At 43.9% G+C, this 21,263-nt stretch overlaps 1 protein-coding gene across 9 annotated transcripts in view; it reads right to left on the bottom strand.

The window, feature by feature from the left end:
* Positions 1–21,263, bottom strand: part of COL26A1 (collagen type XXVI alpha 1 chain) — a 160,604-nt gene that overhangs the window by 10,818 nt on the left and 128,523 nt on the right. For 7 of the 9 annotated variants that reach the window (XM_090122378.1, XM_090122379.1, XM_090122374.1 and 4 more), the window contains 8 exons: positions 20,356–20,509; positions 17,677–17,724; positions 14,380–14,496; positions 12,857–13,009; positions 8,009–8,101; positions 6,505–6,566; positions 3,960–4,022; positions 589–633 (listed from right to left, as the gene is read on the bottom strand). In XM_090122378.1, the coding sequence (XP_089978504.1) occupies positions 589–633; positions 3,960–4,022; positions 6,505–6,566; positions 8,009–8,101; positions 12,857–13,009; positions 14,380–14,496; positions 17,677–17,724; positions 20,356–20,509 (735 nt within the window). The remainder of the gene's footprint in view (positions 1–588; positions 634–3,959; positions 4,023–6,504; positions 6,567–8,008; positions 8,102–12,856; positions 13,010–14,379; positions 14,497–17,676; positions 17,725–20,355; positions 20,510–21,263) is intronic. The other 2 variants (XM_090122373.1, XM_090122376.1) reach the window with 2 other exon arrangements.

Here is a 21,263-nt window from a genome sequence, read left to right as displayed (position 1 = left end):
ATTGCCATACTGCCTTCCTGATCACTGCTCTCCACCTCCGACCTGTCAGTAGGACTTTGTCAGCAGTCCTTTCCTGCAGTGCACTTTATGCCACTGACTGCCCTGCTGACAAAACACCGTTAGCAGAAGGTGGCTGGTAAGGCTGCAGAGCATGGATGCTACCTTGCTTTGCACTGTGCAGTTAGGGCTTCCCATGAGGCAAACGCTATCAACAGAACTTAGAGCAAGCAACCTCCTCTCCTAAAAAAATCAATGGGAATCTGGCTGCTCCATGATACTTCTGGCTCTAGAAGGAAGACTCACAGCTGCAAGGTACCACCTCCATTCCTTGAACCACCCAAGGTGGAGAAAGCCTATGGGATCACTCTGACACACTCCACATTTCAGTGCTATGCTTCGCACGCTTCGTGTTCCATTTACAGAGGAATACTTAAGGTAAGGCTTCCTGTTGAGCAAATCTCTGAACTGGAGTCAGTTGACCTGAGCATTGTATCTGAGAGCTGGCTGAACCAGCTGCAGACCAGCTCAGTGTTTTTATGGTACCAAACCCAACTGAGTCTCGTACACACCCGCAAGTACATCACTTACAGGAAATCCCTTAATGCCCCTCTCTCCAGTCAGACCTGCTTGCCCCTGTTGGAAATAAAGTAAGTGTCATTAGGAGATGTTTTTCCATTTGACAAGAACACAGTGTCATTTTTTACTAGTGGAATTAAGATGGCTTAATGAAAAACCTTACACTTGGGATAATAAGAAGAAATTCCTCTCCCTTGACATTATCACTTAGAGACAGCAAAAGGGGGTCATGGTTTTCTGTCAAGCATCAGCTCCAAATCCCATCACACTTTGGGGAAGTTTGGTTAAATACTGAGCTACTCTGCTTGGTATCTTCTCCATAAGATGATTAGCAATTTCTTGAACTTTACAGCAGTCAGTTACATTATAGCAGGAAGGAATTTGGCTGGAGATTTGTTTCTCACAAAGACAGAGCATTCTTCTCTCTAGTAAAACAGACAGGCTGATGCTGCCCCAGACAGCAAACAGAGCCCAGGACTCCCACAGAGCACTGATTTAATCTGCCTCCTGCTCCACACACACGTCCCCGCGTTAACCCCAGCAGCTACTGATCAAACCCACACACAGTATTTGGGTTGATTTGTTTCTTTTTCCTGCTGTGCTGATTTTCACATTGTTCTCTGCGCTTGCTTTCTTTCTTTTTGGCTAAACTAAAACATTTTGGAACGGTATGTGTTGGTGGAATGAAACGCCATCAAATTCAACATCTTTTTAGTCCCTGTTTTCCTCTGCAGCTCTGGTTTCCCACCCCAGGACACGCTGGAGCAAAGCAGAATCCCTAACTAGGAGAAAAGCTATAGATTATTTCATGAGAAAGCAGGAGCAGGGCAAGGAGAGGCAAAATTTAAAAGCATCTTAAGAAATCTATTGATGAAACAGCCACATATTGAAACTGGCTCTTCTCCTCTAAACATAAACAGAAACATCCTTTTGTTCCTCAAAAACCATCTAGCTGGCGGCAGCTTTTTGTAGCATTTGCCAAAAAGGGAGAGCTGCTTTGTTACTCTGTCCATCCCACTGCTGCTTTGTAGAACACAAATGGGCCTTGGGCATCTCAAAACATTACTGCAGAGACCTGTGCAACGCACAGCCAGACAGCATCAGACAAAGGCCCACATGGACACAGAGAGCGCCAGGAGGAAGCCCAGTTTGTCAGGTGCTCTGAGCATCTTCAAAGGGAAATGCTTGGATTCTGCACTGGAAGGAGCAAGGGCTGTGAAAAAGCACAGGCAAGCAGCAAACCACAGAGAGGAGACATAACAACACACTAGAAATACATAAACAGACTGTTCTCGGTGTCCAGGGGGAAAAGAAAAGGATGTTATCAGCTTAAAGGGGATCAAAGAATATTTAGGTTGGATGTTAGAAATATCTTTTATCCCAGGCCCTCAAGAACCTCTGCAGACTGCCTGCGGATGATGTGATGCATCCCTCGCTGCCACTCGTTAAGAATTAGATGAACAGAGACTGATCATGAGTGGCACACACAAATGTGCCATCAAGGGGACGTGCTCAGACTGCTTCAGGTCTCTTTCTACATCTGTTCTTTCTGAGATTAAGCAGGAAGAATGTATAATAACATTTTCTCATACCTCAACAGATATTGTCAACCCTCCTCTGCTTTTCTTTGCAGCTGCACAGCTCCTCCGCTCCGTGTAAAGCCAGCCCTAATTTGTATCCACCAAACCCCAAATTGCAGCATGTAGTTGTCAAAACCAGCATTCAAATCCACACTCACAAAAGACAAAAAGCACACAGAACGTCCTACAGAAATTCTGCCAGAAAAAGCGATCAGCTCTGCTTTCCATGCTAAGAAAGAAAGGACAGGAAACAGCATTTTTCTATTTAGGAAAGCATTGCGTATTTGAAAATCTCATTTGTCCCAAACCTAGAAGGAGAGGTAGAGCTCTGAATACATACGAGGAAGGAATGAATCAGAGTCTCAAGTATTTGTACTGAATGAACAAACCTTAAACTCTAGGCCCAGAAATGCATCAGAGTCTAATCTATCAGTAAAGCCAATAAATGCCCAACGTGGGTGACCTGCATAAGATATTGTCACTTAAAATGCTCTCTATCTTTCAGTTGGTACCTTACGTAAGAATGGGGACCAAGAACCCATAAAATGGGCAAAGATGCTTAAATAAATATGAGTTTTTTGAAAGCATGTGCACTCTACTCTCAGATATCTCCTTCTCTTTCATGTGAAGTCCCTCAGGAGAACATGAAACAACCCACCTGGGCCTTGCTTGCCTTGCACAGTCTGGACAGAGGAGCATAACGTAAGTATTTCACTAGTTATTCTCATGAATTCAGAAAGTCACCAAATAGGAGTTAACCACTTTGCCTTTTTAAGCTCCTTTAGAAACCCCTCTGCTTTTTGGATTGGAGTACTGAGCAGAAAAAAAGGAAAAAAGGAGACGCACATCATCTACAGCTACCTACCTGCAGGCAGTGACCTCCAATGTGATGGTAAAAGTGGCACTTGGAAGAAAAGAGAATTTGTTCCCTACAGCTGCAGCACAAGAGCATGCCTATATAGTGGCCTATATAGCCACTACTGCAGATATCTTTTTTCTTTTTTTCCTAACAGGTGCCAGCCAACATTTTTCTTCTCTCTTTCTTTAATTCCATTTCCACATTTTGCAGATCTAACTGCTCAATGATTGCACCGTGTACTAAGATCTCAGGTGATTTTGTGTCCCTAGTGCTTCTCAGAAGCAATTTCAAAGACTGTGGCCTTTTGGAGAGTAAGCTTGACAGAAACAGCTGTAGGCCAAACTGCCATCTGAAACCCTTCCTTAAATGCTGGAGTGGGATCTGACATGGATATATCAGATATCCTTGCTAAGATTTTTCTCTGTCCATTCCTAAATTTCACCTGTGTGGAAATAATATTCAAACAGCCCTTTTTACTACAGTTATTATCACTTGACATAACCCATTGAGGACTGAGGTATAGCAAACTTTCTAAATAAATTAAGAGCATCACTTGACCTGGGGAACAACTTTGGTTCAGAAGTCTGATGAGCTTTTACTGCATTGCCATCACAGATGGAAGTCATCAGAACATCTAAAAGTCCACACTAAATAGCTTTGGTTGGCAGAAGAAGGCTGGCCTCTGCCAGGTTTAACATTCCAAGTATTTATTACCTCTATCTCCTTAGGGAACACCAGACTCTATGTAAGTTATTCAGTCTTTTATCTGTATGGGAAACCTTCATCTTGTTGGTTTGTTTTGGTTTTTTTTGCAAAAGACTTAGAAACTCTACATTTAAAATTAGTCATGGCTGCAGTCCCATGGAATCTGAAAGACTTGTATAAATTTCTAAGGCATTCACCCAGATCTCGCTGGGAATCCCTCCACGTACATAAAACCTTACCCTCTCTCCTCGGTCTCCTTTGGAGCCTTTGGGCCCAGGTTGTCCTGGAGAGCCAGGTAAGCCCTAGAAGAGATGCATGACAAGAAGAAATTAGTTTCTATTGCACATCCATTATGAAGAGATAGCCAATATATTTCCCAGTGATCCTCAGCTCCTGTAAACCTCATACACCCACTAAGTGATTGGGCTGGATTCTTGTTTGCCCTCAAGCAATAACAATGGAAGCTCTTTTTGCAGATATCTTAAGCCCTATATTTTCTACATATCCCTCTTTTTAGGTCTCTTAATGAGCTGCATGCTGCTGATATAACATTTTGTGAAGGGTCAACGTGACAGGATAGTTCTTGTTCTCAGTGACTGAGAAGAAATTAACAAATAGATGGTACAGTTAGCCTAAAAATCCCCACTGCTTTCCCCCCTCTTCATAATTGCCTCAGTGGGTGGCACGAGTAACCATACATACCTGAGAATTAATTGGATTGTGCAGTGAAAATTATTTTGAAGCGATTCACTCACCCTAATAAACAATTTTCAAATTAAGCCCAATCTCTACTAATAATTTTGCCCCCTGGGTTGAGTAAATCTATAAAGCAAGTCACCAATGGTTATGAAGGGTGTTGTCTCCAGACTTCTACTAATTGAACTGCTCTGCAGAAATCGATCCAAATTCTTAAATTACCCACCCAGTGAAGCCATAGTGAGGAACCAGGCAGGAAGAGAACAATATTGTTTGTTTATATTTACCATGATGTCAACTCCACATGACTGTATGCAAGATGATTTTTCTACCTCAATTGACTTGAACATCTTCTTGGAGACTGCAGCACAAGGAACCCCAGCTCCACTCCAGGCAGCTGCTGCTTCAATCTGACTTGTTTAACAACAGCCCCCAGTAACCACCACCTCTCAGCATCCAGAGAAATGGGCTTTCTAGCACAGCTGCCAGGAACCTCAGCCTGTAGTTAAGTGGCCCAAGAAGGTCAGGCCTTAATGTTTCAAGGGACAATGGCAGGAACGCTCTCCCAGTTTTAGGATTTTGAGGGACTAATGGAGAAGCATTCTCTCAGCTTCATCTGGGAGGGGCAACACAGCTCACCATTATCACGTTGCTCCTTGCCTGCAGTCAGTCCAACCAGCTCACCACCAACTTGTGCAATCTGGCAGCTCAGCTACAACCCCCCTGGGCTCACAAAAGATGCAGAAATTCAAGCATGATATAGGAGGTTAACTAGGGCTGGCAAGCAAGGTAGGGCACAGACCAGATTTGGCCTTATGTCAAAAAGCAGCATGAACAAAGCTCAAGTGTCCATAGGTGACCTCTGCACTTGACAGCTCTCTACATTCGATTTCAGTGCTTGTTTGCAGAGGGATGCTCAAGGAACGCTGAATTAAACAAGTCTGTTGTTAAAAATAAAAAATTTATAATGCCTGCCGCATGTGAAAAAGCCAGACTCTATTAAAGAACCTATTTATGAATTGTGAATTACCTTATATTTAATCACGTTAAACTGCAACTGTCGTTTTGCTGCCAAATTTCCCACTGTGTTCATATCTATCTGGAGTTTCTCACCGCTCTCCAGAGCATTCACTAATTGAAATGATTCTGCTACACTGGCAAAATTTCACTAACTTGCTCTCATTGCTTCTTCAAAGTGATTAATAAATACATAGTAGAAGTCTCCCTTCTCTAATTTCCAGCAATCCCAAACCTGTCATATCAGGATCTAAGTCACATCCGTTGTCTAAATTACTTAACCTTTCCCTCTCTTCTGTACTCCTCAGTCACTTTTATCTCTTCAGTCAGGTAAGATACTTAATATTGAAATATTGATGTCCCTGGTTTGCCTCTACAGTAAGAAACATTCATCCCAAACTGCAGTCTGTTGTATCAGCCAACCACCATCTGCAGCAGTTTGGCCACTCATTATTCATCATAACCTCCATTCTTTCAACTTTTTTTTTAATCCATGTGGCTACTTTGCCCTTCCATCATAATAAATTCTTTTGACTGAGTTTACAACTCTCCATAATTATCCTCCCCTTCACAATTTTGGTATCAGTATGTAATCAATCAAACCGAATTTGTGAAGTTCAATCAAACATGGAATTTGTGAAGTTTGTACTAAATGGAAAGTGGTATTTCCAATAAATTAGGATGCAGAAATTCACCTTGGTGAACTGGTGAATTCTCAGTGACACATTTTTCCTCTTTTATGTGTTCCACAGGAAATGCAGTGTTTTTCTATCACAGTGTTAGTAAAGCCCACGTCAAATCCTTTGCATCAACTCAGGCTATGGTGAAATGTTTTGACACAGTAACAGCAAGATATGTTGTTATGACTGAAGGAAAACCTGGAAAGTATAACCATTTATACTTCTTAACCCAGTTCATTATGAAAAACAGGTATGAAAATCACAGACTTTCATGAGGAGCTAGACATTGCATCTAAGACCTATAAAATAATTCTCCTCTTTCTGAAATGAGAAGATGCTCCACAGCTACCCCCCAACTCTGCCTCTCAGCCCAAAGCAGGAAAACCCTTACTTGTGATCCAGGGACTCCGATAGGTCCTGGAGGCCCTTTGGGTCCCGATGCACCTGGTGGTCCTGGTGGGAATCATCAGATGAGACAATGTTAGGGAGACTTAGAAGGATCTTAAATTTCAAACGTATGCATTTCCTTTGATTGTTCTACTTCATCTCTCAGTGGGTGAGAGCCATTCATTGGTCCCAAGACTGCAGCATAAGTACTACATCATGCACTGGATTCTTGGACACCCATATCCTAATATCACACATGCCTTAGGGAAGATCTTAGAGCTCTGGGAGGAAAAAAAAGTGAAAGTAGGCAGGAAGGATGACAGTAAGGTGCTGCAAAATAACAGCTCTGAAGAAATCTTAAGCTAGATCTATGAAACATCAGAGCAGACTGCTGTTTTAGAAATGGAGGAAGTCCTGTAGGTGGCCAGGGAAGTCTGCAAGTCTGCATGAGTCAAAGGAGACAGAGGTTGGATGTAACCAGAATGAGAAGCCAACTGTGGCAAAGCAAAACACTCTTTTGTTCTTTACACGTTCACTCCAGTAGCAAAAAAGTTCTTTTTAAATCTGTATCACAGAAGAGGCCGTTTCCAGAACATGTTAAACACTGCCTGAACAGGTCAAATTGTTTTACAGTCACAGAACAAATTCATTACTTTTGGAAAGATAATTATATCCCAACTGCAGCTGTTAAATTGTACCTGGAAATGAGAGACAGGATATTTGCTTAGTCTGAATTTAGTAATACTCCTCTCTGCTTTGGTTGTCAAAACCCTTGAGATGAAACAACGCAGACATGATATACAAAGTACAGCTTGAATTAGCCTCAATCATTAATGCACCAGACAAATGCTTAAGTTGGAGAATAAAGGAACTGAAGGATAAATTGAAGGCCCTCATAATGAAAGGAAAAGTTTTCTGCAACTGATGGGGGTTCATTCCTAAATATGTATCATACTGGGAAATGCTGATGTTTGCAGGAACATTAGCATTTAAGCCACCTATCAGCACTGAGAAACAGAAGATTTGCTACTGAATTTTGGTCCTAGATTCTGATGTCAGTTATACAGGTGCAAACCTCGAGTAGCTCAAACCATCTCCAAAGTTTGCAGAGATATCACTGAGAACAGCTGGCCAGATCCTGCTCAGTAGAGCTCTACAGCAACCAGACAGGATTGCACCAGCAGTGAGAACAGCTCTGCTCCCACAGAGGAATTCAAAGGGCAACCCACTCTTAAAGGCACTCTTCAATTATTCCCTTTTCAGAGTACATCCTCTCAAAGCAGCAAGGAAACATTAGAAGTCTCAAGAAAAATCTGCCTCTATAAATAGATAAGAACTGGTTACTTCTTGCCATCCTGCTCACACCCAGACCCATGGCTCCACAGCCCTTCCACTGAGGACCACATGCTTTCCCTGCAGGCATCCCACAGCACACTTCCTCTCTCCCTCAGATTCTTTTGCTCCTCTTCCCAATCACTACAGCTTTACAGCTCAACTGAGTGCATTACCTGGGGGTCCCATGGGGCCCGGTGCTCCCCTCGGTCCTGGCAGGCCAGCCATGATGGTATCTATGACGGTGGAGGCCAACTGGGGTTCTCCATCTGTGTTAAAAAGCAGAACAGTCAGTGCCCCTGCAGCAAGAGCTGCCCAGTCCGAGGACTTCTCTCCAAAACCCTCTGGCTCCTGTTGCTGGTGAAGGGCAGGCAGAGCTTCTGGATGCAAGATCTGGACTCCAGAAGCAATCCAAGAGCATAGGCTGGATCTCCCAGATCTCATCCCATCTCTGCTAATCCTTGAAGAATCGTCCTTTCTGTCCAAAAACTGGTGTTCCTGCACACCCATATTGTATTAGCTTTGGAATGCTGAAGCAGTTTAAGAGTAGCTCTGCACTGTACAGCAATAATTATTTTAGCTTGTGCAGGTCTGGGGAACAGGTGGAGATGGGAGCAGAGCAGGGAGAGGGAAGCCATTAGCAGAAACTGGAGTCATGTTGTGCTTTTGCACATCTTTCTTAGTCGTCTCCTGCTGGGAGTAAAGCTCATCAGCCTGTAGCTATTCACATCTTTGAACCACTGGGCTTACCACTTCAGTTGGTAACTAAAGAGAGAAAAAAACAACTACATATGAAATAAGAACACCCCTTTTTATTGCAAAACCAAGACCACCATCAACAACTCTGCTCCCTGCACACCTACACTGCAGCATGCCAGCAGTCCGGGGGATACCTGTACAGCAACATCTTTCATCTGAGCATCCCACAATGCTACTTGACAGTGTGGAAACCAAGGCATGAAAATTCCACAACTGGCAAAGACACCAAATACACAAAGCAAGGAAGGGAACCCCCATGTCTTGATGCTATGAAGATTCACAGCCCATTCCCCTGGCCAGTGCTATAGAGCCAACAGCAGGTTTCCTGATTATGCCTGGAGATCTTGACTCTCTGTCAACCCTCTGAGAAGTCCACATTTTCCACATTTGGAGGCCAGCAGAATGAAGAATGCCCATCTCTTCCTGCCCACGGCCTCAAACACCCTTTCACCCATCCCTTTAACTCATTATGCTGAAATTCTGGGGAACTTTTTGCAGGTGTAAAATTCTGCAGGTGGCTCACTGCTCTTCGGATGACAATATCAAATAGTACCAGGAAGATGGGAGGGATGTTTGTTTTCTCTGCAGGATTCAGCCAAAACAACATACAGTGGAATCTCCAGAAACATTATCAGACACATCACGAAGCCTTTTCAAATTCTGGAGCACTGGCAACAACAGAGAAAATGTTCAATGTCCTTGTTTGAAAGCATCTCCAAGGGAAATTGTGAAATCTTTTTAACTGCCAGGGACAGCAGTATATGTCTGCAATGCCTTCCTGGCAGCAGAGCAGCACTAGATCTAACCCACGTCCCTCTGAGAACCAAATTTCGAGCCTAAAGCTTGAATGTAAACAGGTATTTCTTTGACTATTGTTTCCAGACCCATCCATCTTCCCTTTTTCACAGAACAGCTGAGACTGTTTTTTTGTTCAGAAGGGAAGGTACCCAAGTGAAGTGTGTAATCCAATTAATTTGAGTTTTATTTGACCATGTCAAAATCCATCATGGTTCGGGAGTAAAATGAGATTGGGAAATGAGCATCGAAGAGCAATTGCAGAGCCTTTTGTTTTTAAAGAACAAGTGGCCAACAAAATGAAATGTGTATCCACTGAGAGGAGGAGAGGACAGGCTACAAATGAACTGGGATTTAATTACTGCTGGAGGTAAACCAGGAACAAGCATTTGGGTTACAAAACACTCCTACTAAGTGGTACATAATTACAGTGATGGAGTTATACCCCACAAATCCACCCACCCTGACATTAGATCCACCGGACTCAAAGTTATTTATGAAAGGCAATTTGGTAACTGGGACACAGAAGAGAGCAATGTCTGAGTTCTAACACTGTGCTGATTCTACACCACATACCTGATGCATGCTTTTGTAAGTGGCAGAGAAGGAAAGCAATGCTGCAGCAGCGGCCCCAACAGAGGGGCAGGGCAGTCTGGCTTCTGGCTTGTATCTCATGTTTCTGACTAAGGGATAAATTCCCCCTTTATAAGCTTGATTTGTTGAGACAGGATGGAAATGAAGTAATCCTGTCCTAATTTCTTTCTGCTACCTGATCTGCAGGGAGACAACTGGGACCAATTTCTTTACCACCGCACTGTGAAACTGTGAGAAAATGTCTCCCCATTTTTGGCTTCTGCCTACTGATAAACATTGCCAACAAGAACTTATTGTGATTAATAAAGGCACATGCATTAACCATGTTCAGGCGGAACCAAACACTGCAGTATTAATAATAATCCAATACAGCTTTCTCACATCTCTGTGGGTGCACATGCCCATTACCAGGAATATGCTTCCCTCTGCTGTCAGCAGCTGGAATCTTGTGTTTATAGTTTTCAGATGTGCTCCATTAAAAAGAAAAAAAGAAAAAGGAAAAAAAAAAAAGAAAAGGAAAACCAATGCAGGATTTGCAAGGCTAAGCTTTATTGGCTGTTGAGGATCAGCTTTCCACCAACCTGTGGTAGGCAAAATCAGCCAGCACGTAAGGAAAACATTACATTTTGTAAGAAAATGGTCTCAAAATTGCATAACTTTACCATGACCATGCAGATGATTTATACTGGCAGATCAGTATTGAGATTTTTTTCTCTTAAACAACAGAACTTGTTATAGATTTTGGGCTCACATACCTGATGTCAGTACACCAACAAAACCAGCTTGTTCCACGTAGTCTTTGCTGTACACATCTATAGGAAATTTCATCTCCACAGAACACTACAGAGCCCTGCCTATGCCCTGGGAGGAACTGGATGAACAATGTGCCCCCAGCAGACAGCCCTGCTGCACACTTCTAACTCCTGCAATTCAGTGAGAGGGCAATATACAGGAGTTGGCAGCGCCTGGCCCACTCAACCACCTACAAAAGCAAAAGAAAGGGCAAAAGGGACTCAAGGAATGTGAGTGGAACAGAGCAATGCATTCAGGCATGAAGTTTGGGATAAAGCTGTCAGTGGCTGGCAGAGGGCATGGCAGCTGCACGAGGGGAAAGGCCTGTGCTTTCTGCTGTGTCCAAGCACCAGTTAGCAGGTAACATTTATTTAATCAGTCCTCTGCGACAGAAAATTCCAGGGAGTGTAGAGCTTTCTGCTTCTTACATAACCTGAGTTATAAATGCAGGACAGAGAGCCTGTCAGCTCCATCAGTGCCACTCTCCACAACTGTGGTATTTTAATTCCATACAGGATTAAACCTTCATTTGGAAACCTGTAGACAACATCAGCTGCTAAGTTCTCCCAAAAGTAGATAAATGAAGCAGCACACGGTGCTGAGATAAGTGTCCTGGCTATTCCTTCTGCACCAAGAAATCCACCACAGGTAGGAAAAGTACATGGCTGTCCCAGGATGCAGCGGTCATCATTTTCTTATGGACCTCACGTCCATGTGGGAGCCTGCTGCTGCCCAGTAGTGGCTGAATTAATACAGATATTTATCCACTTGTTTATCTATTTCCCATTTTGGGACAATAGTGTTTACCTTCCTCATACATCAGCTGGGAAGGTCATGCAATCTATGTCTTTGCAAGCTTTTAAGCCTATCCATTATCTTGTAAGAGTTTAATTTAAATAGTGGCAGGAGGAAAGGGGCTGTGATGATACCTAGACCATCCTTTGTTATAAAAGGCTGAATGCAGAACCTTTAGAAGGTTAGAAGACTCAGGAATGCGGCAGCTCAATCTACATTTTGTGAAAAACCTTAGCACTGAACCTCGATTAATTTAATCTTGTCCATATGCTTTAAATAACTGAATATAAAATAGAGCTGTTAAAGTTCTTTCCAAATTAAAACTACATCTGTTCACTTCACAGGAAAAGAAGTCTGGAAAGGAGAGTGGGTGGAAGGAAAAGGAAAGCTCTAGAACACCATCAGGCACAGGGAGATTTTACTAATCTTTGGCTGTAAGAAGTACAACTGTGCTTTGAAGCTGGACGTGAGCAGAAGAGCTGAGGAAAAGGCACAGCTGAAGTTTGGGGGAGTGGAGATGGGAGACCAGCAGAGCCAGGGCTCCAGGGGTTTACACACCAAGCAGAGATATGTCTGAGTTCTGCTTTATCATTATTAGATGCCAGCAACACAAGACCAGACCAGAAGAAATCTGATCAAGCCTGAATATGACTGCTCAGATAAGAGTGCATGACGTGCCTTTCCAAGAAAGCCTTTTCTTGCCATGCACAAGACAAATCAAGCAAATATATCTTTAAAATCACCATAAGTTCAAAGAAACATTGACCCTCCAGCCACAGGGAAAGAATAAACTACAGTCTTGGTCTGGGCTTTTGAGCCCACAGTTCTGTGTTTTGCATGGATAAGGGATGATGCTGTGCCAAAAACACAGGTGGGGAGACATGTCTGCAGGGGCAGGAAAAGAGCTGCATTGAACAGATGTCCTTGTTATGTTATATAATTTCAGAGATGCAAACATTTAGTAGTTGCTCATTTCTGAATATCCCTGAGCCCTCTAATACTGCAACAGCAGCAGCACAAGATCTCACAACTATGCAGTTTCATTGCACCAGCACCTAACTGGCCAGACATACTGTATTTATTTATCCACGTTTCATCTTGTACAGGAACTTCCAAGAGACCCACACAACACAGGCAGCTCATCTTGCTGCTTCTAGGGAAGGCAGAGCACAACAGGGAAGGTAGAAAGAAGAGCTGAGCTGCTCTGGGCCTGTCCATTCTGCTGATGTACCAGAAAAAAAAAAAAAAAAAGAAAAGAAAAAAAAAAGGGAACAGGGAAAGAAGCTTACTTTCTTTTTCAGCTGTGGGCTGGAGGGAGTAGAGAACCCCTTGTTGGAAGGTAAGTGGGAGGCTCGGGGTAGCAGGTGGCCCTGGAGGACCTGGGGGACCTGGAATCCCGGTTTCTCCTGGAAGTCCTCTTGGTCCTTGAGGTCCCAACAGTCCTGTGCAGAGGCAGGAGAGGATTTATTAGTGCACTTGAAGATGTGCTAATGAATGTAAAAAGCAGTAGGAAGCCCATTCATTCCTGGAAAGAAGAGTCTAGATAGTAACAATTTCTCAAAGAAAGAAGCTAAACGCAATCTGAAAATACTCACCACTGTGATGGAGATGTAAAACATGCAGAGAAATGAGATAAAGGGATGGCAATGTGGTCTCAGAATTATTTCTGTTAAGCAACAGATCCCCTCTCAGCAGGTCCTACCATGGTCTGGGAATATCACAGCATATTCTTGCTCTCCTGAACAGAGAATTTCTGTCCCAAACTATAATTGTGGGAATCAGGGGAAAAATATTGAAAATTGGGAAGCTAATTCTCTTTGGCTTCTTCCTATGAAGAGCAAATGGCTTTACTTGACCCAAAGATGCTACAAAGCTAAAAAAAAAAAAAAATATTTCTCCCTAAGACCGAGCAAGAAACTAAAGGCAGCTTGAAAGCAGTACAGCTCTTCCTCTTTCTCTCCAGGTACACCTGTGTGTCACCTTACCACCACAAAAGCACCGAAATAGCAACAGAAACCATCAGTGCAGCAGCAAATCAATTCTGACTCCTTTGGGACTGGAAAGCTTTTGTTGCAAATGGAGAAACCGAAAGGCAGACACATCTCTGGCAGCCATTGACAGTTTGCCAGGAATTGCCAAAAAAGCATTCAGAGCCACTCTCACATTTTAAGACACTCTCCAAGTTTTAAACCTTTCCTGAGCTTACATTTGCAAGGCACAGCCTTTCAAATGCATACAAATCACAGAGGCTGAGGTCTGGCACCTATCGTGTAGTATCGCCTTCATCAAAAGATTCAGGGGATGTAGAAAGTCTCTGAGCACAGGAATGGAGTGCACTGTGAAAGAACGGCCTCATAACCTTTTCCCTTAGCATACAATGGCATCATTAATTTGACATTCTGGCATCTGACAGCTTGACACAAATGATGGAGAAAAAAGGCAGTTAAAACAGGCACACAGTGAGAGGGTCGAACAGGAAATGCTCTTTTCCAAAGGCTGACAGATCGGAGACTGGTTTTCATAGCTCCTGAGCAGGATGGGAAAACATGATCCCGCTGTTCTGCTTTCTGGGACAAGTTCTCCCCAGCTCCATAGGAAGTCCCAGGAACTGTCACTGCTCTCCATGCAGACAGTACCCACTCTGAGGGCTGCTGGCTGAGTTCAGTGCTCAGAGGACTTCAAGGAATGGATTTAATATAAACTGAAATCTCAACATTGTGTGTGTGTCCCAATCTTCTGTGATCTGTTTGCACAGACAATTTGAACAACATGAAATATTCCCTCTCATACCCTGCCCTCCCCTTGGACTTACCTGGTGGCCCTGCTGGGCCCCTTTCCCCAGGTTGTCCCTTCTCGCCTTTTGGTCCCGGTGGTCCTGGAAGACCAGTTGGTCCAACTGGGCCTGGAGGACCAACCTGCCCTGGCAGCCCTGAAAACATCCAGATAGAAAATGAGTCAGAGATTAAGACACTACTGAGATGAGAAGATCTTTAGCAATCTAGAAACCAGCAGAGAGGGACTCTGCAAGGGGGAGAAAAGCAGCTTTGTGCAGGTAGCACAGATAAGGTGTTATTGGTGGCAAAAGCTTGCCAGTATATAGAGGAGAAGAGCCAGACTGAACCTTGCTTCCCCACTTCTTCTTCTAGTCTTTAAAGAAACGTGTATCTCCATGCATAGCAGTCAGCAGGATGTGATCCTCAGCTGGGACATGCTGCTCAGAGCCAACCTGAGTGTGCAGCTGTCCCATCTCAAGGTCTGAACGGCTCTGGGTGGGCTCTGGCTGCTCCCTCATGCCATCTCATTGTAGTGTCAGAATGCATAAAATATATAACACGTAAAATATATTGAATAGGTTGCCCAGAGATGGGCCTGGAGGTGCCCAAGGCCAGGTTGGATAGGACCCTGGGCAGCCTGACCTGCTGGGGGGCAATGAGCCCAATGGGGTTGGAACTGGCTGGGCTTTAAGGTCCTTCCAACCCAGCCCATTCTATGATATCTACCAAAGCAAATCAAGCCTTGTCTCCCACTTGATCTGGTTGGCATGTACATACCACCCAGAGATTCCGTGTCAAAAACATTTCCTTGTTTTCTTCTGTTTTCATTTATCTAGTGAGTGCACCATGCTGTGCACAAACATTTTTCATCCCCAAGTAAAGTGAATGCACCCATATTTTGAAGTAACAAGATGTTGTTAATTTATATCAATAGGTAGGATGCTGAGAAAGCCCACCTGGAAATACCAGTTATGCAGTAATTACAGCCTCTTGGCATCTCTACTCAGACTAGGTAGATAAGCCTACCTAAGCCTAAGAAAGATGCAGGCAGCATTCATTATCTGAAAGTGACTATTTCTGATGATGTTAAATAAAATCTTAATTTTGCTTCCTTTAGACTGCCAAAATAAAAACAACAATTAGCAATTGTACAGTATTTTTCAGAAAAACACTATATTTTGCTCACGAAGGTCATAGCTGCTTTGGAAAGATACACTTAAATGCTCTGCAAACATCAGTAAAGGCTTTAATACCTTAGAGAGTTATTCTGTCTGTTCAGATTAAGTGGTTAATAGTTACAATAAAGGCATTAACTGACAGAGTCACAGGTTCCTGGTTTTTGGGCTACCAAAGAGCTTTTGAAAGCAGCTGCAGAGATGCTACAAAGCCAGAGGAAGACCTGACTGAGTTCAAGGTTCAGCACATTCAGATTTCAAGTCTCTCTATATTTTACATTCACGAACAACTCAGCAGAGCACAGATATGATTCGTTTTTGGGCAACATCTTTCCTGATTCCTGCTATAAGGAGATGTTCTAGCCTCTCTGAGACCAGCAGCAGGAGAATCTGTAGCGGGCAGGAAGTGGAGAGGAATGGATGGGCACAGAAAGAAGGAAGAAAAGAAACAAGTGGACCAGGCAGCACCTCGATGCTGGCCCCAAAGAAACCAGGCTATGTACTAAAACACAAGGCTCAGGGATTTGCTTCCTGGGACAGCCCACTCAGGACACAAAACCATGTTCCCCCACAGACATTTATCCAAACTGTGTGCATTTTTCAGAGCGAAGGAGTAATCCCCAATACTACATCCCCTTAGAAGATTTCTCTTCCTTTTTTCTTTTTGACCAATCTGGAGAGATGTCCAAAATATTCTTTGTACAAAAATGAAATCCACCCATCTCTCATCCTGAAGAACTAAAGAAATGGGATTTTCAGTGGTTTTGTGTGGGAGTGTATGACTGTACTTTTGTTTTATTCTGTGAAGGTCTAATTTAATTTAAGAACTGAAGCAAGAACTAAGGTAAGATTTTCATTTGGATCAATTTGCTTACTCACAGGGTGCAAGCTGCAGACTTTTCTATGAATAGAAAGAAGGGCTCCTTCAATGGATTGAGGCTGAAATCCCACCTGACACAGTGGGTGCTGCACTTGGCAAGCTCAGGCAAGTGATCAGGAGCCCATTTAACAGAGTAAGACCATTTGCTTAGAGCACTGTGAACAGCTCCTTCCACCCTACCAGGACCCCCATCACACCTTTACTGCAGCAAATTCTCCCCAGCACAAAGGGAACAGCAGAAGCAGTGTTTGCAAGCATAACACACTGTACTGCTGAGCATGGGTCAAAACATTTCCTCACTTGTATAAGTCAACCTCAGTTCTTCAGTTCAACCTTTATAAATCAATGCTGTGAAATTCTGCAGACCAAGAGCAATCATTTGCTGCTAGCATCCTCAATCATGCTGCACCAGCGGAGCTTTAAAGAAACTGGCACTTACTTCCCTGAAGGAGGAAAGTGCTGAAGGAAAGGCTGAGAGAAGCAGCACTGGGTAACGTGTCAGGCAAATGCTCATACTGGTGACAAATAGTGTTACCAGCATAAAAGAGACAAGTGCAAAAGGGAAAATAAAGAGGGAAGGATTCAGGGAAAAAGGAGGGGGAGGAAATACAAACAGGCCGAATCTTCAGCTGGCATTTTTTAGCTCTGCTGCAGTGATATTTTGGCTTTTAGAAGCCAAAGCCTCTGGAAAACAGTCATTTCCTGAAATATATGAAAAACCCACAGAAAAAAACAACAGTAACAACAAAAGACAGGTAGAGGGTGAGCATCCTACTGCTAGAGACCAAATCAGATGGGCAGAGGCCTGGATTTTCTTCCTAGCCCTCTCATTAACCTGCAACACTACACCTGCTCCCCTTCTTTCCCAAGGTCTCTATGCACACAGGAGCATGTTATTCTCTGTACAGAGCAAATCAAATCAATGCCCTGATAATCATCAGCAGCTCTCCATGCCCCTGGCAGGCCACACCACTAAGGTAATAATGGTGTGTTCTCCCATCACTCAGCACGTGCCCCATTTCCCATGGGCAGTGCTTTCCATCCTTCATCTTCTGGGGGAACAGAATGTCTCAGCGATGAAAAACCTGCTGTTTTGCCTCCCGTGATCAAATACAACCCAAAGAGAAATTCAGCCTCTCTGTATCTGCAAGGCTCTGAATCGCTGAGGGCTCGTGGCCACAGGATCTTTCTGCTTTTTGGGGGGAAAATATCACGTACAGGTCTGGGCACAGCAACGTTTTGTGCTTTAAAATAGGCAATAAGAGAAACTGTTCACTTACCCTGTGGTATTAGCTGCTCCTCTGCACCTCTGTGTCCTTTAGGCTCTACTTAAAATGGTCAGGGTTAAAAAGGAAAAAAAAAAAAAAAAGAAAAGATAAGAAAAATTAGGTCTCTTGCTGCCAACTGGCTCAGCTAGAGTATATATATGTTTTCTTAATTCTCAGTAAGACGTATCCTGTTGATTAACAAGCTGATCAGAAAGGCCAGCAGTGCAGCTGTCTCAACAGCTCTGAGTGCTTTTAAATGGTTGTCTATTCTCAGCCCTGCCACTCACATAAGAAACAGTCACCCTAACAAACAGTAGCAAGTTTTCCTGGACCTCAGCCTGGAGAGGCATCAGCCAATTCAGAGCTGTAAGGTCATCCAGAAACATTCCCACCCTTCAAAGCATCCGATCCCTATCACCCATCTCTGTGTTAGGTACCAACATCCTGCCCTTAGTCCTTCGGGTTTAGAAACTTGGCAGCATGCAAGCTGGGATGTGGATTTGCTTTGGCTGAAAGAGTAGATGCACACAGAGTAGGCAGTATGTCACAAAAACACTGGGGAAGGTGATGGGAGGGACAGAGGTTTGGCTTTCCTCAGCCTCAAATCACACAGGGAACTCAGGTTTAACTTACACCTAATCCACAGTGACACTTGTTGAAAGATCTCCAGAGGTCTGCAATTGCTGCAAGGGAACCTGGGGCTAACTTTAAGCAACAAGTCACAGAACCATGTTGAAATCACACAAAACGGGCAGTTCCCCATTGTCCTAAACCAACTGCATCAAGTTCCCTACATTTCATTGAAATCCACAGTGCATTTTTTGGCTGGCTTTGAATGGTAGATGCAAACTGATGTGGGGAGGGAAGGAAGCCAAGTGTGAACCCTGATCCATGAAACATCCCCAAAGCTCCTTAGCAAAGCACGCAGAACTCAGCTGGAGCATTGAGAAGGCAATCACATGTCAATAAGCAACTTAACTGATTACTTCTGATTGCTGAAAGACATTGTGCTGACCTGAAATGGCCCAATGCATGCCTGATTGTCAATTATTACACTAGACTAGTTATTCCACACTTAGGCTATATAAATCAAGGCTAGAAAAATAAAGGGTGACAATGAGTAACAACTACACCTGGTAGCATGCAGGCAGCTGTTTACCGAGTATGGGAGTCTGGCTGATGACACCGAGCCTCAGATAACAACATTTTGGGGGATCATCCCTCTATAAGATATCTGCTGATACTGGGCCATGGAGACAACCTGTTTTAAGTGCTGCAAGAGATTGTTCTCCTTAAGAGCACTGTCAAATGCTTGGAGAGCAGCACTCATTGCTCCTTGCTGAGCACATTATCATGCATACAAAGCCTCAGAAAGGAGAAGACATTGAGTGGAAAGAACAGAGTTGTCTGTACATTTGCTTACATTCACTTCAGCCCAACAAAGTGCAGGTGCAGAAATACAACAACAGCAAAAATAAATGACATGGGGAAGGCAGAACAAACACATAACGGACACTGGGGGAAACTGCTTTAATTCAGTTCCTGGCAGCCATCAGTGTGGTTCTGAAAATACTTTGCAGAACATATTGTTAGCGAACCTCCCTCCATGTTGTGGCATCCTGTCAAATTATAAACACGGACGACATCTGGTCTATATTGGTTGCTCCAAGTCTGCTGCAGTCATGAAAGGCTGCCATAATAAACTGCTCTGACAAAATAAAGGGGAAAAAAAAGAAAGAAAAAAAGGAAAGTAGGCCCAATGGAGGATGAAGAACTGCTTGGGGAGCAAGCGAAGCAACTGACAGACAGGGCTTTGGAAGCAGAGAGTGGGGATCTTGAATTGAGAATGCCAAGGTCAAGGAAATTCAATGCAGAGTGATCTGTCTAGCCAAGTGGGCTCGGAGGGAATTTCTTGTAAGTGCATTTTTTTTTCATGCCACAAGAGGGATCATAAAACAGCCCATTGTGTTTACAGTAAATTTAAAAAATATAATGCAGAGTGCAACTGATGTTGATATTCATGGGAAAGTCGTTCCTCCTCATAAAACCAAGAATTGCCCCTGCCTTAGTCCTCTACCTCCCCACACCACTCCTGATGGGGAAACACTGCATTTAGCTCAACAAGGGAACACAAATGGTCCCTGGCACCCCACTGTGATGGCTCTCTGGAGTTTCCTCAGGAATGGTTCAAGCTATCCAGGTCTCCAGATCCACGCAGACACAGACAATATTAAACCTTTAGAATGAACAACCCCCAGTTTGGAGGAATTATGACTCTGGAGCTAAGTAAAGCTAGTTCTGACCCTAACACCAAGGTGTAGCTCTTGAACTGCCTCTCTTGCTGAACCCAGTCCCACCTTGCAGCGAGCACTCACAGCCCTCTGTGCTACAGTGTCCCCACTGAGAGTGCAAAGCAGACAGGGATCCTCCTGCAGATGCCTGCCTCACACTCACCCCACAGCATCAGCAAACATGCCCACAAGCAAACAAACAAAGAATTGCCCATCTGAAAACCTTAGCCCTCTTCTTTACAGAGCAAAGGAAAGGAGATGCTAGAGTTTCCCTCCAACCTCCGTCCTGCGAAGCTCTCAATGCAAAGTCAGCTTGGCACGACCTTTTGTGTTTGTACGATACCCTACAGGTACCATATATGTAGGCAGAGTGATTCAATGGAGAGCAGACCATGCTTACCGACAGGTCCCACCGTTTTCCTCAGGACAGTCCCGGGATTTAGCAGGGGAAAGGCATCCGGCAGCAAGTCGTCGTACCAGGTGGCCGTGGTCCCAGTGATGGGCAGGTTGTTTTCCAGTGGTGGGCTTCGCTCTGCGGCTTCAAGCAGAAGGATCTACACAGGGGACACAGGGAAGGCAGATAAGGTCAGTGGGATGGTTTCATACCCAGTCTCAATCCTGAGAAGTCTTGAAAATTCTCCCTTGCCAGCAGGAGATGTGGATGACTGTACAGTAGACCACAGGTTTTTTGGTGTTGAAGCTCTACTGGTTTTCTGGAAAGAGGCAGTAATTAGCCTACAAATTAGCTGTGTTATGTTGCAGGAGGGTCCAGTGCAGCGCTGCATGCCCTCTTCATTGAGGACTTCACTGTTTGCAGACATTCAGCCTCAATAAGACTGTCTCCCCGATGAGGAACAGAAACCAGGAAGCAGAGCTGGGGTGAGGACACAGCTTTTCACTGCTAGGCTGAAATCAGGTTAGAATCACTGAGAGCCAGTGCCGTGCAAAGGGCTGTGGATGCCCCAGGTGACAGACTGCAGTGCCTGGGGACTACTACTGGCTGCAAGTCAAAGGACAAAAGCTTATTTAATTAAAGATGAGAGAGAATATGAAGCTTTTAAAGAGCTGAAGTGATTTAATTTTGGAGCAAATAAAAAAGAGGCCATTTCCTCAAAAAGCTCTGCATAGCAGTAGTAGAGTATTATTAAAACTCACAACTGCCTCGATACTTTATAAACACACCACCTTCAAATAAATCCCTATCCCAGTGTGTGTCCCTGAGCTGTTTGGGCTGCTCACAACCTAAGCTCCTTGGACAAATGATCCTGCTTGTCCTATATGATTTTGATTGTGCTTCCCCTCCACTGG

The sequence above is a fragment of the Phasianus colchicus genome, chromosome 21 (assembly GCF_987193195.1).
Source record: "Phasianus colchicus chromosome 21, bPhaCol1.hap1.1, whole genome shotgun sequence".
NCBI lineage: Eukaryota > Metazoa > Chordata > Aves > Galliformes > Phasianidae > Phasianus > Phasianus colchicus.
Note: the sequence above shows the minus strand (reverse complement) of the source record. Positions and strands in the feature narration are given on the sequence as shown.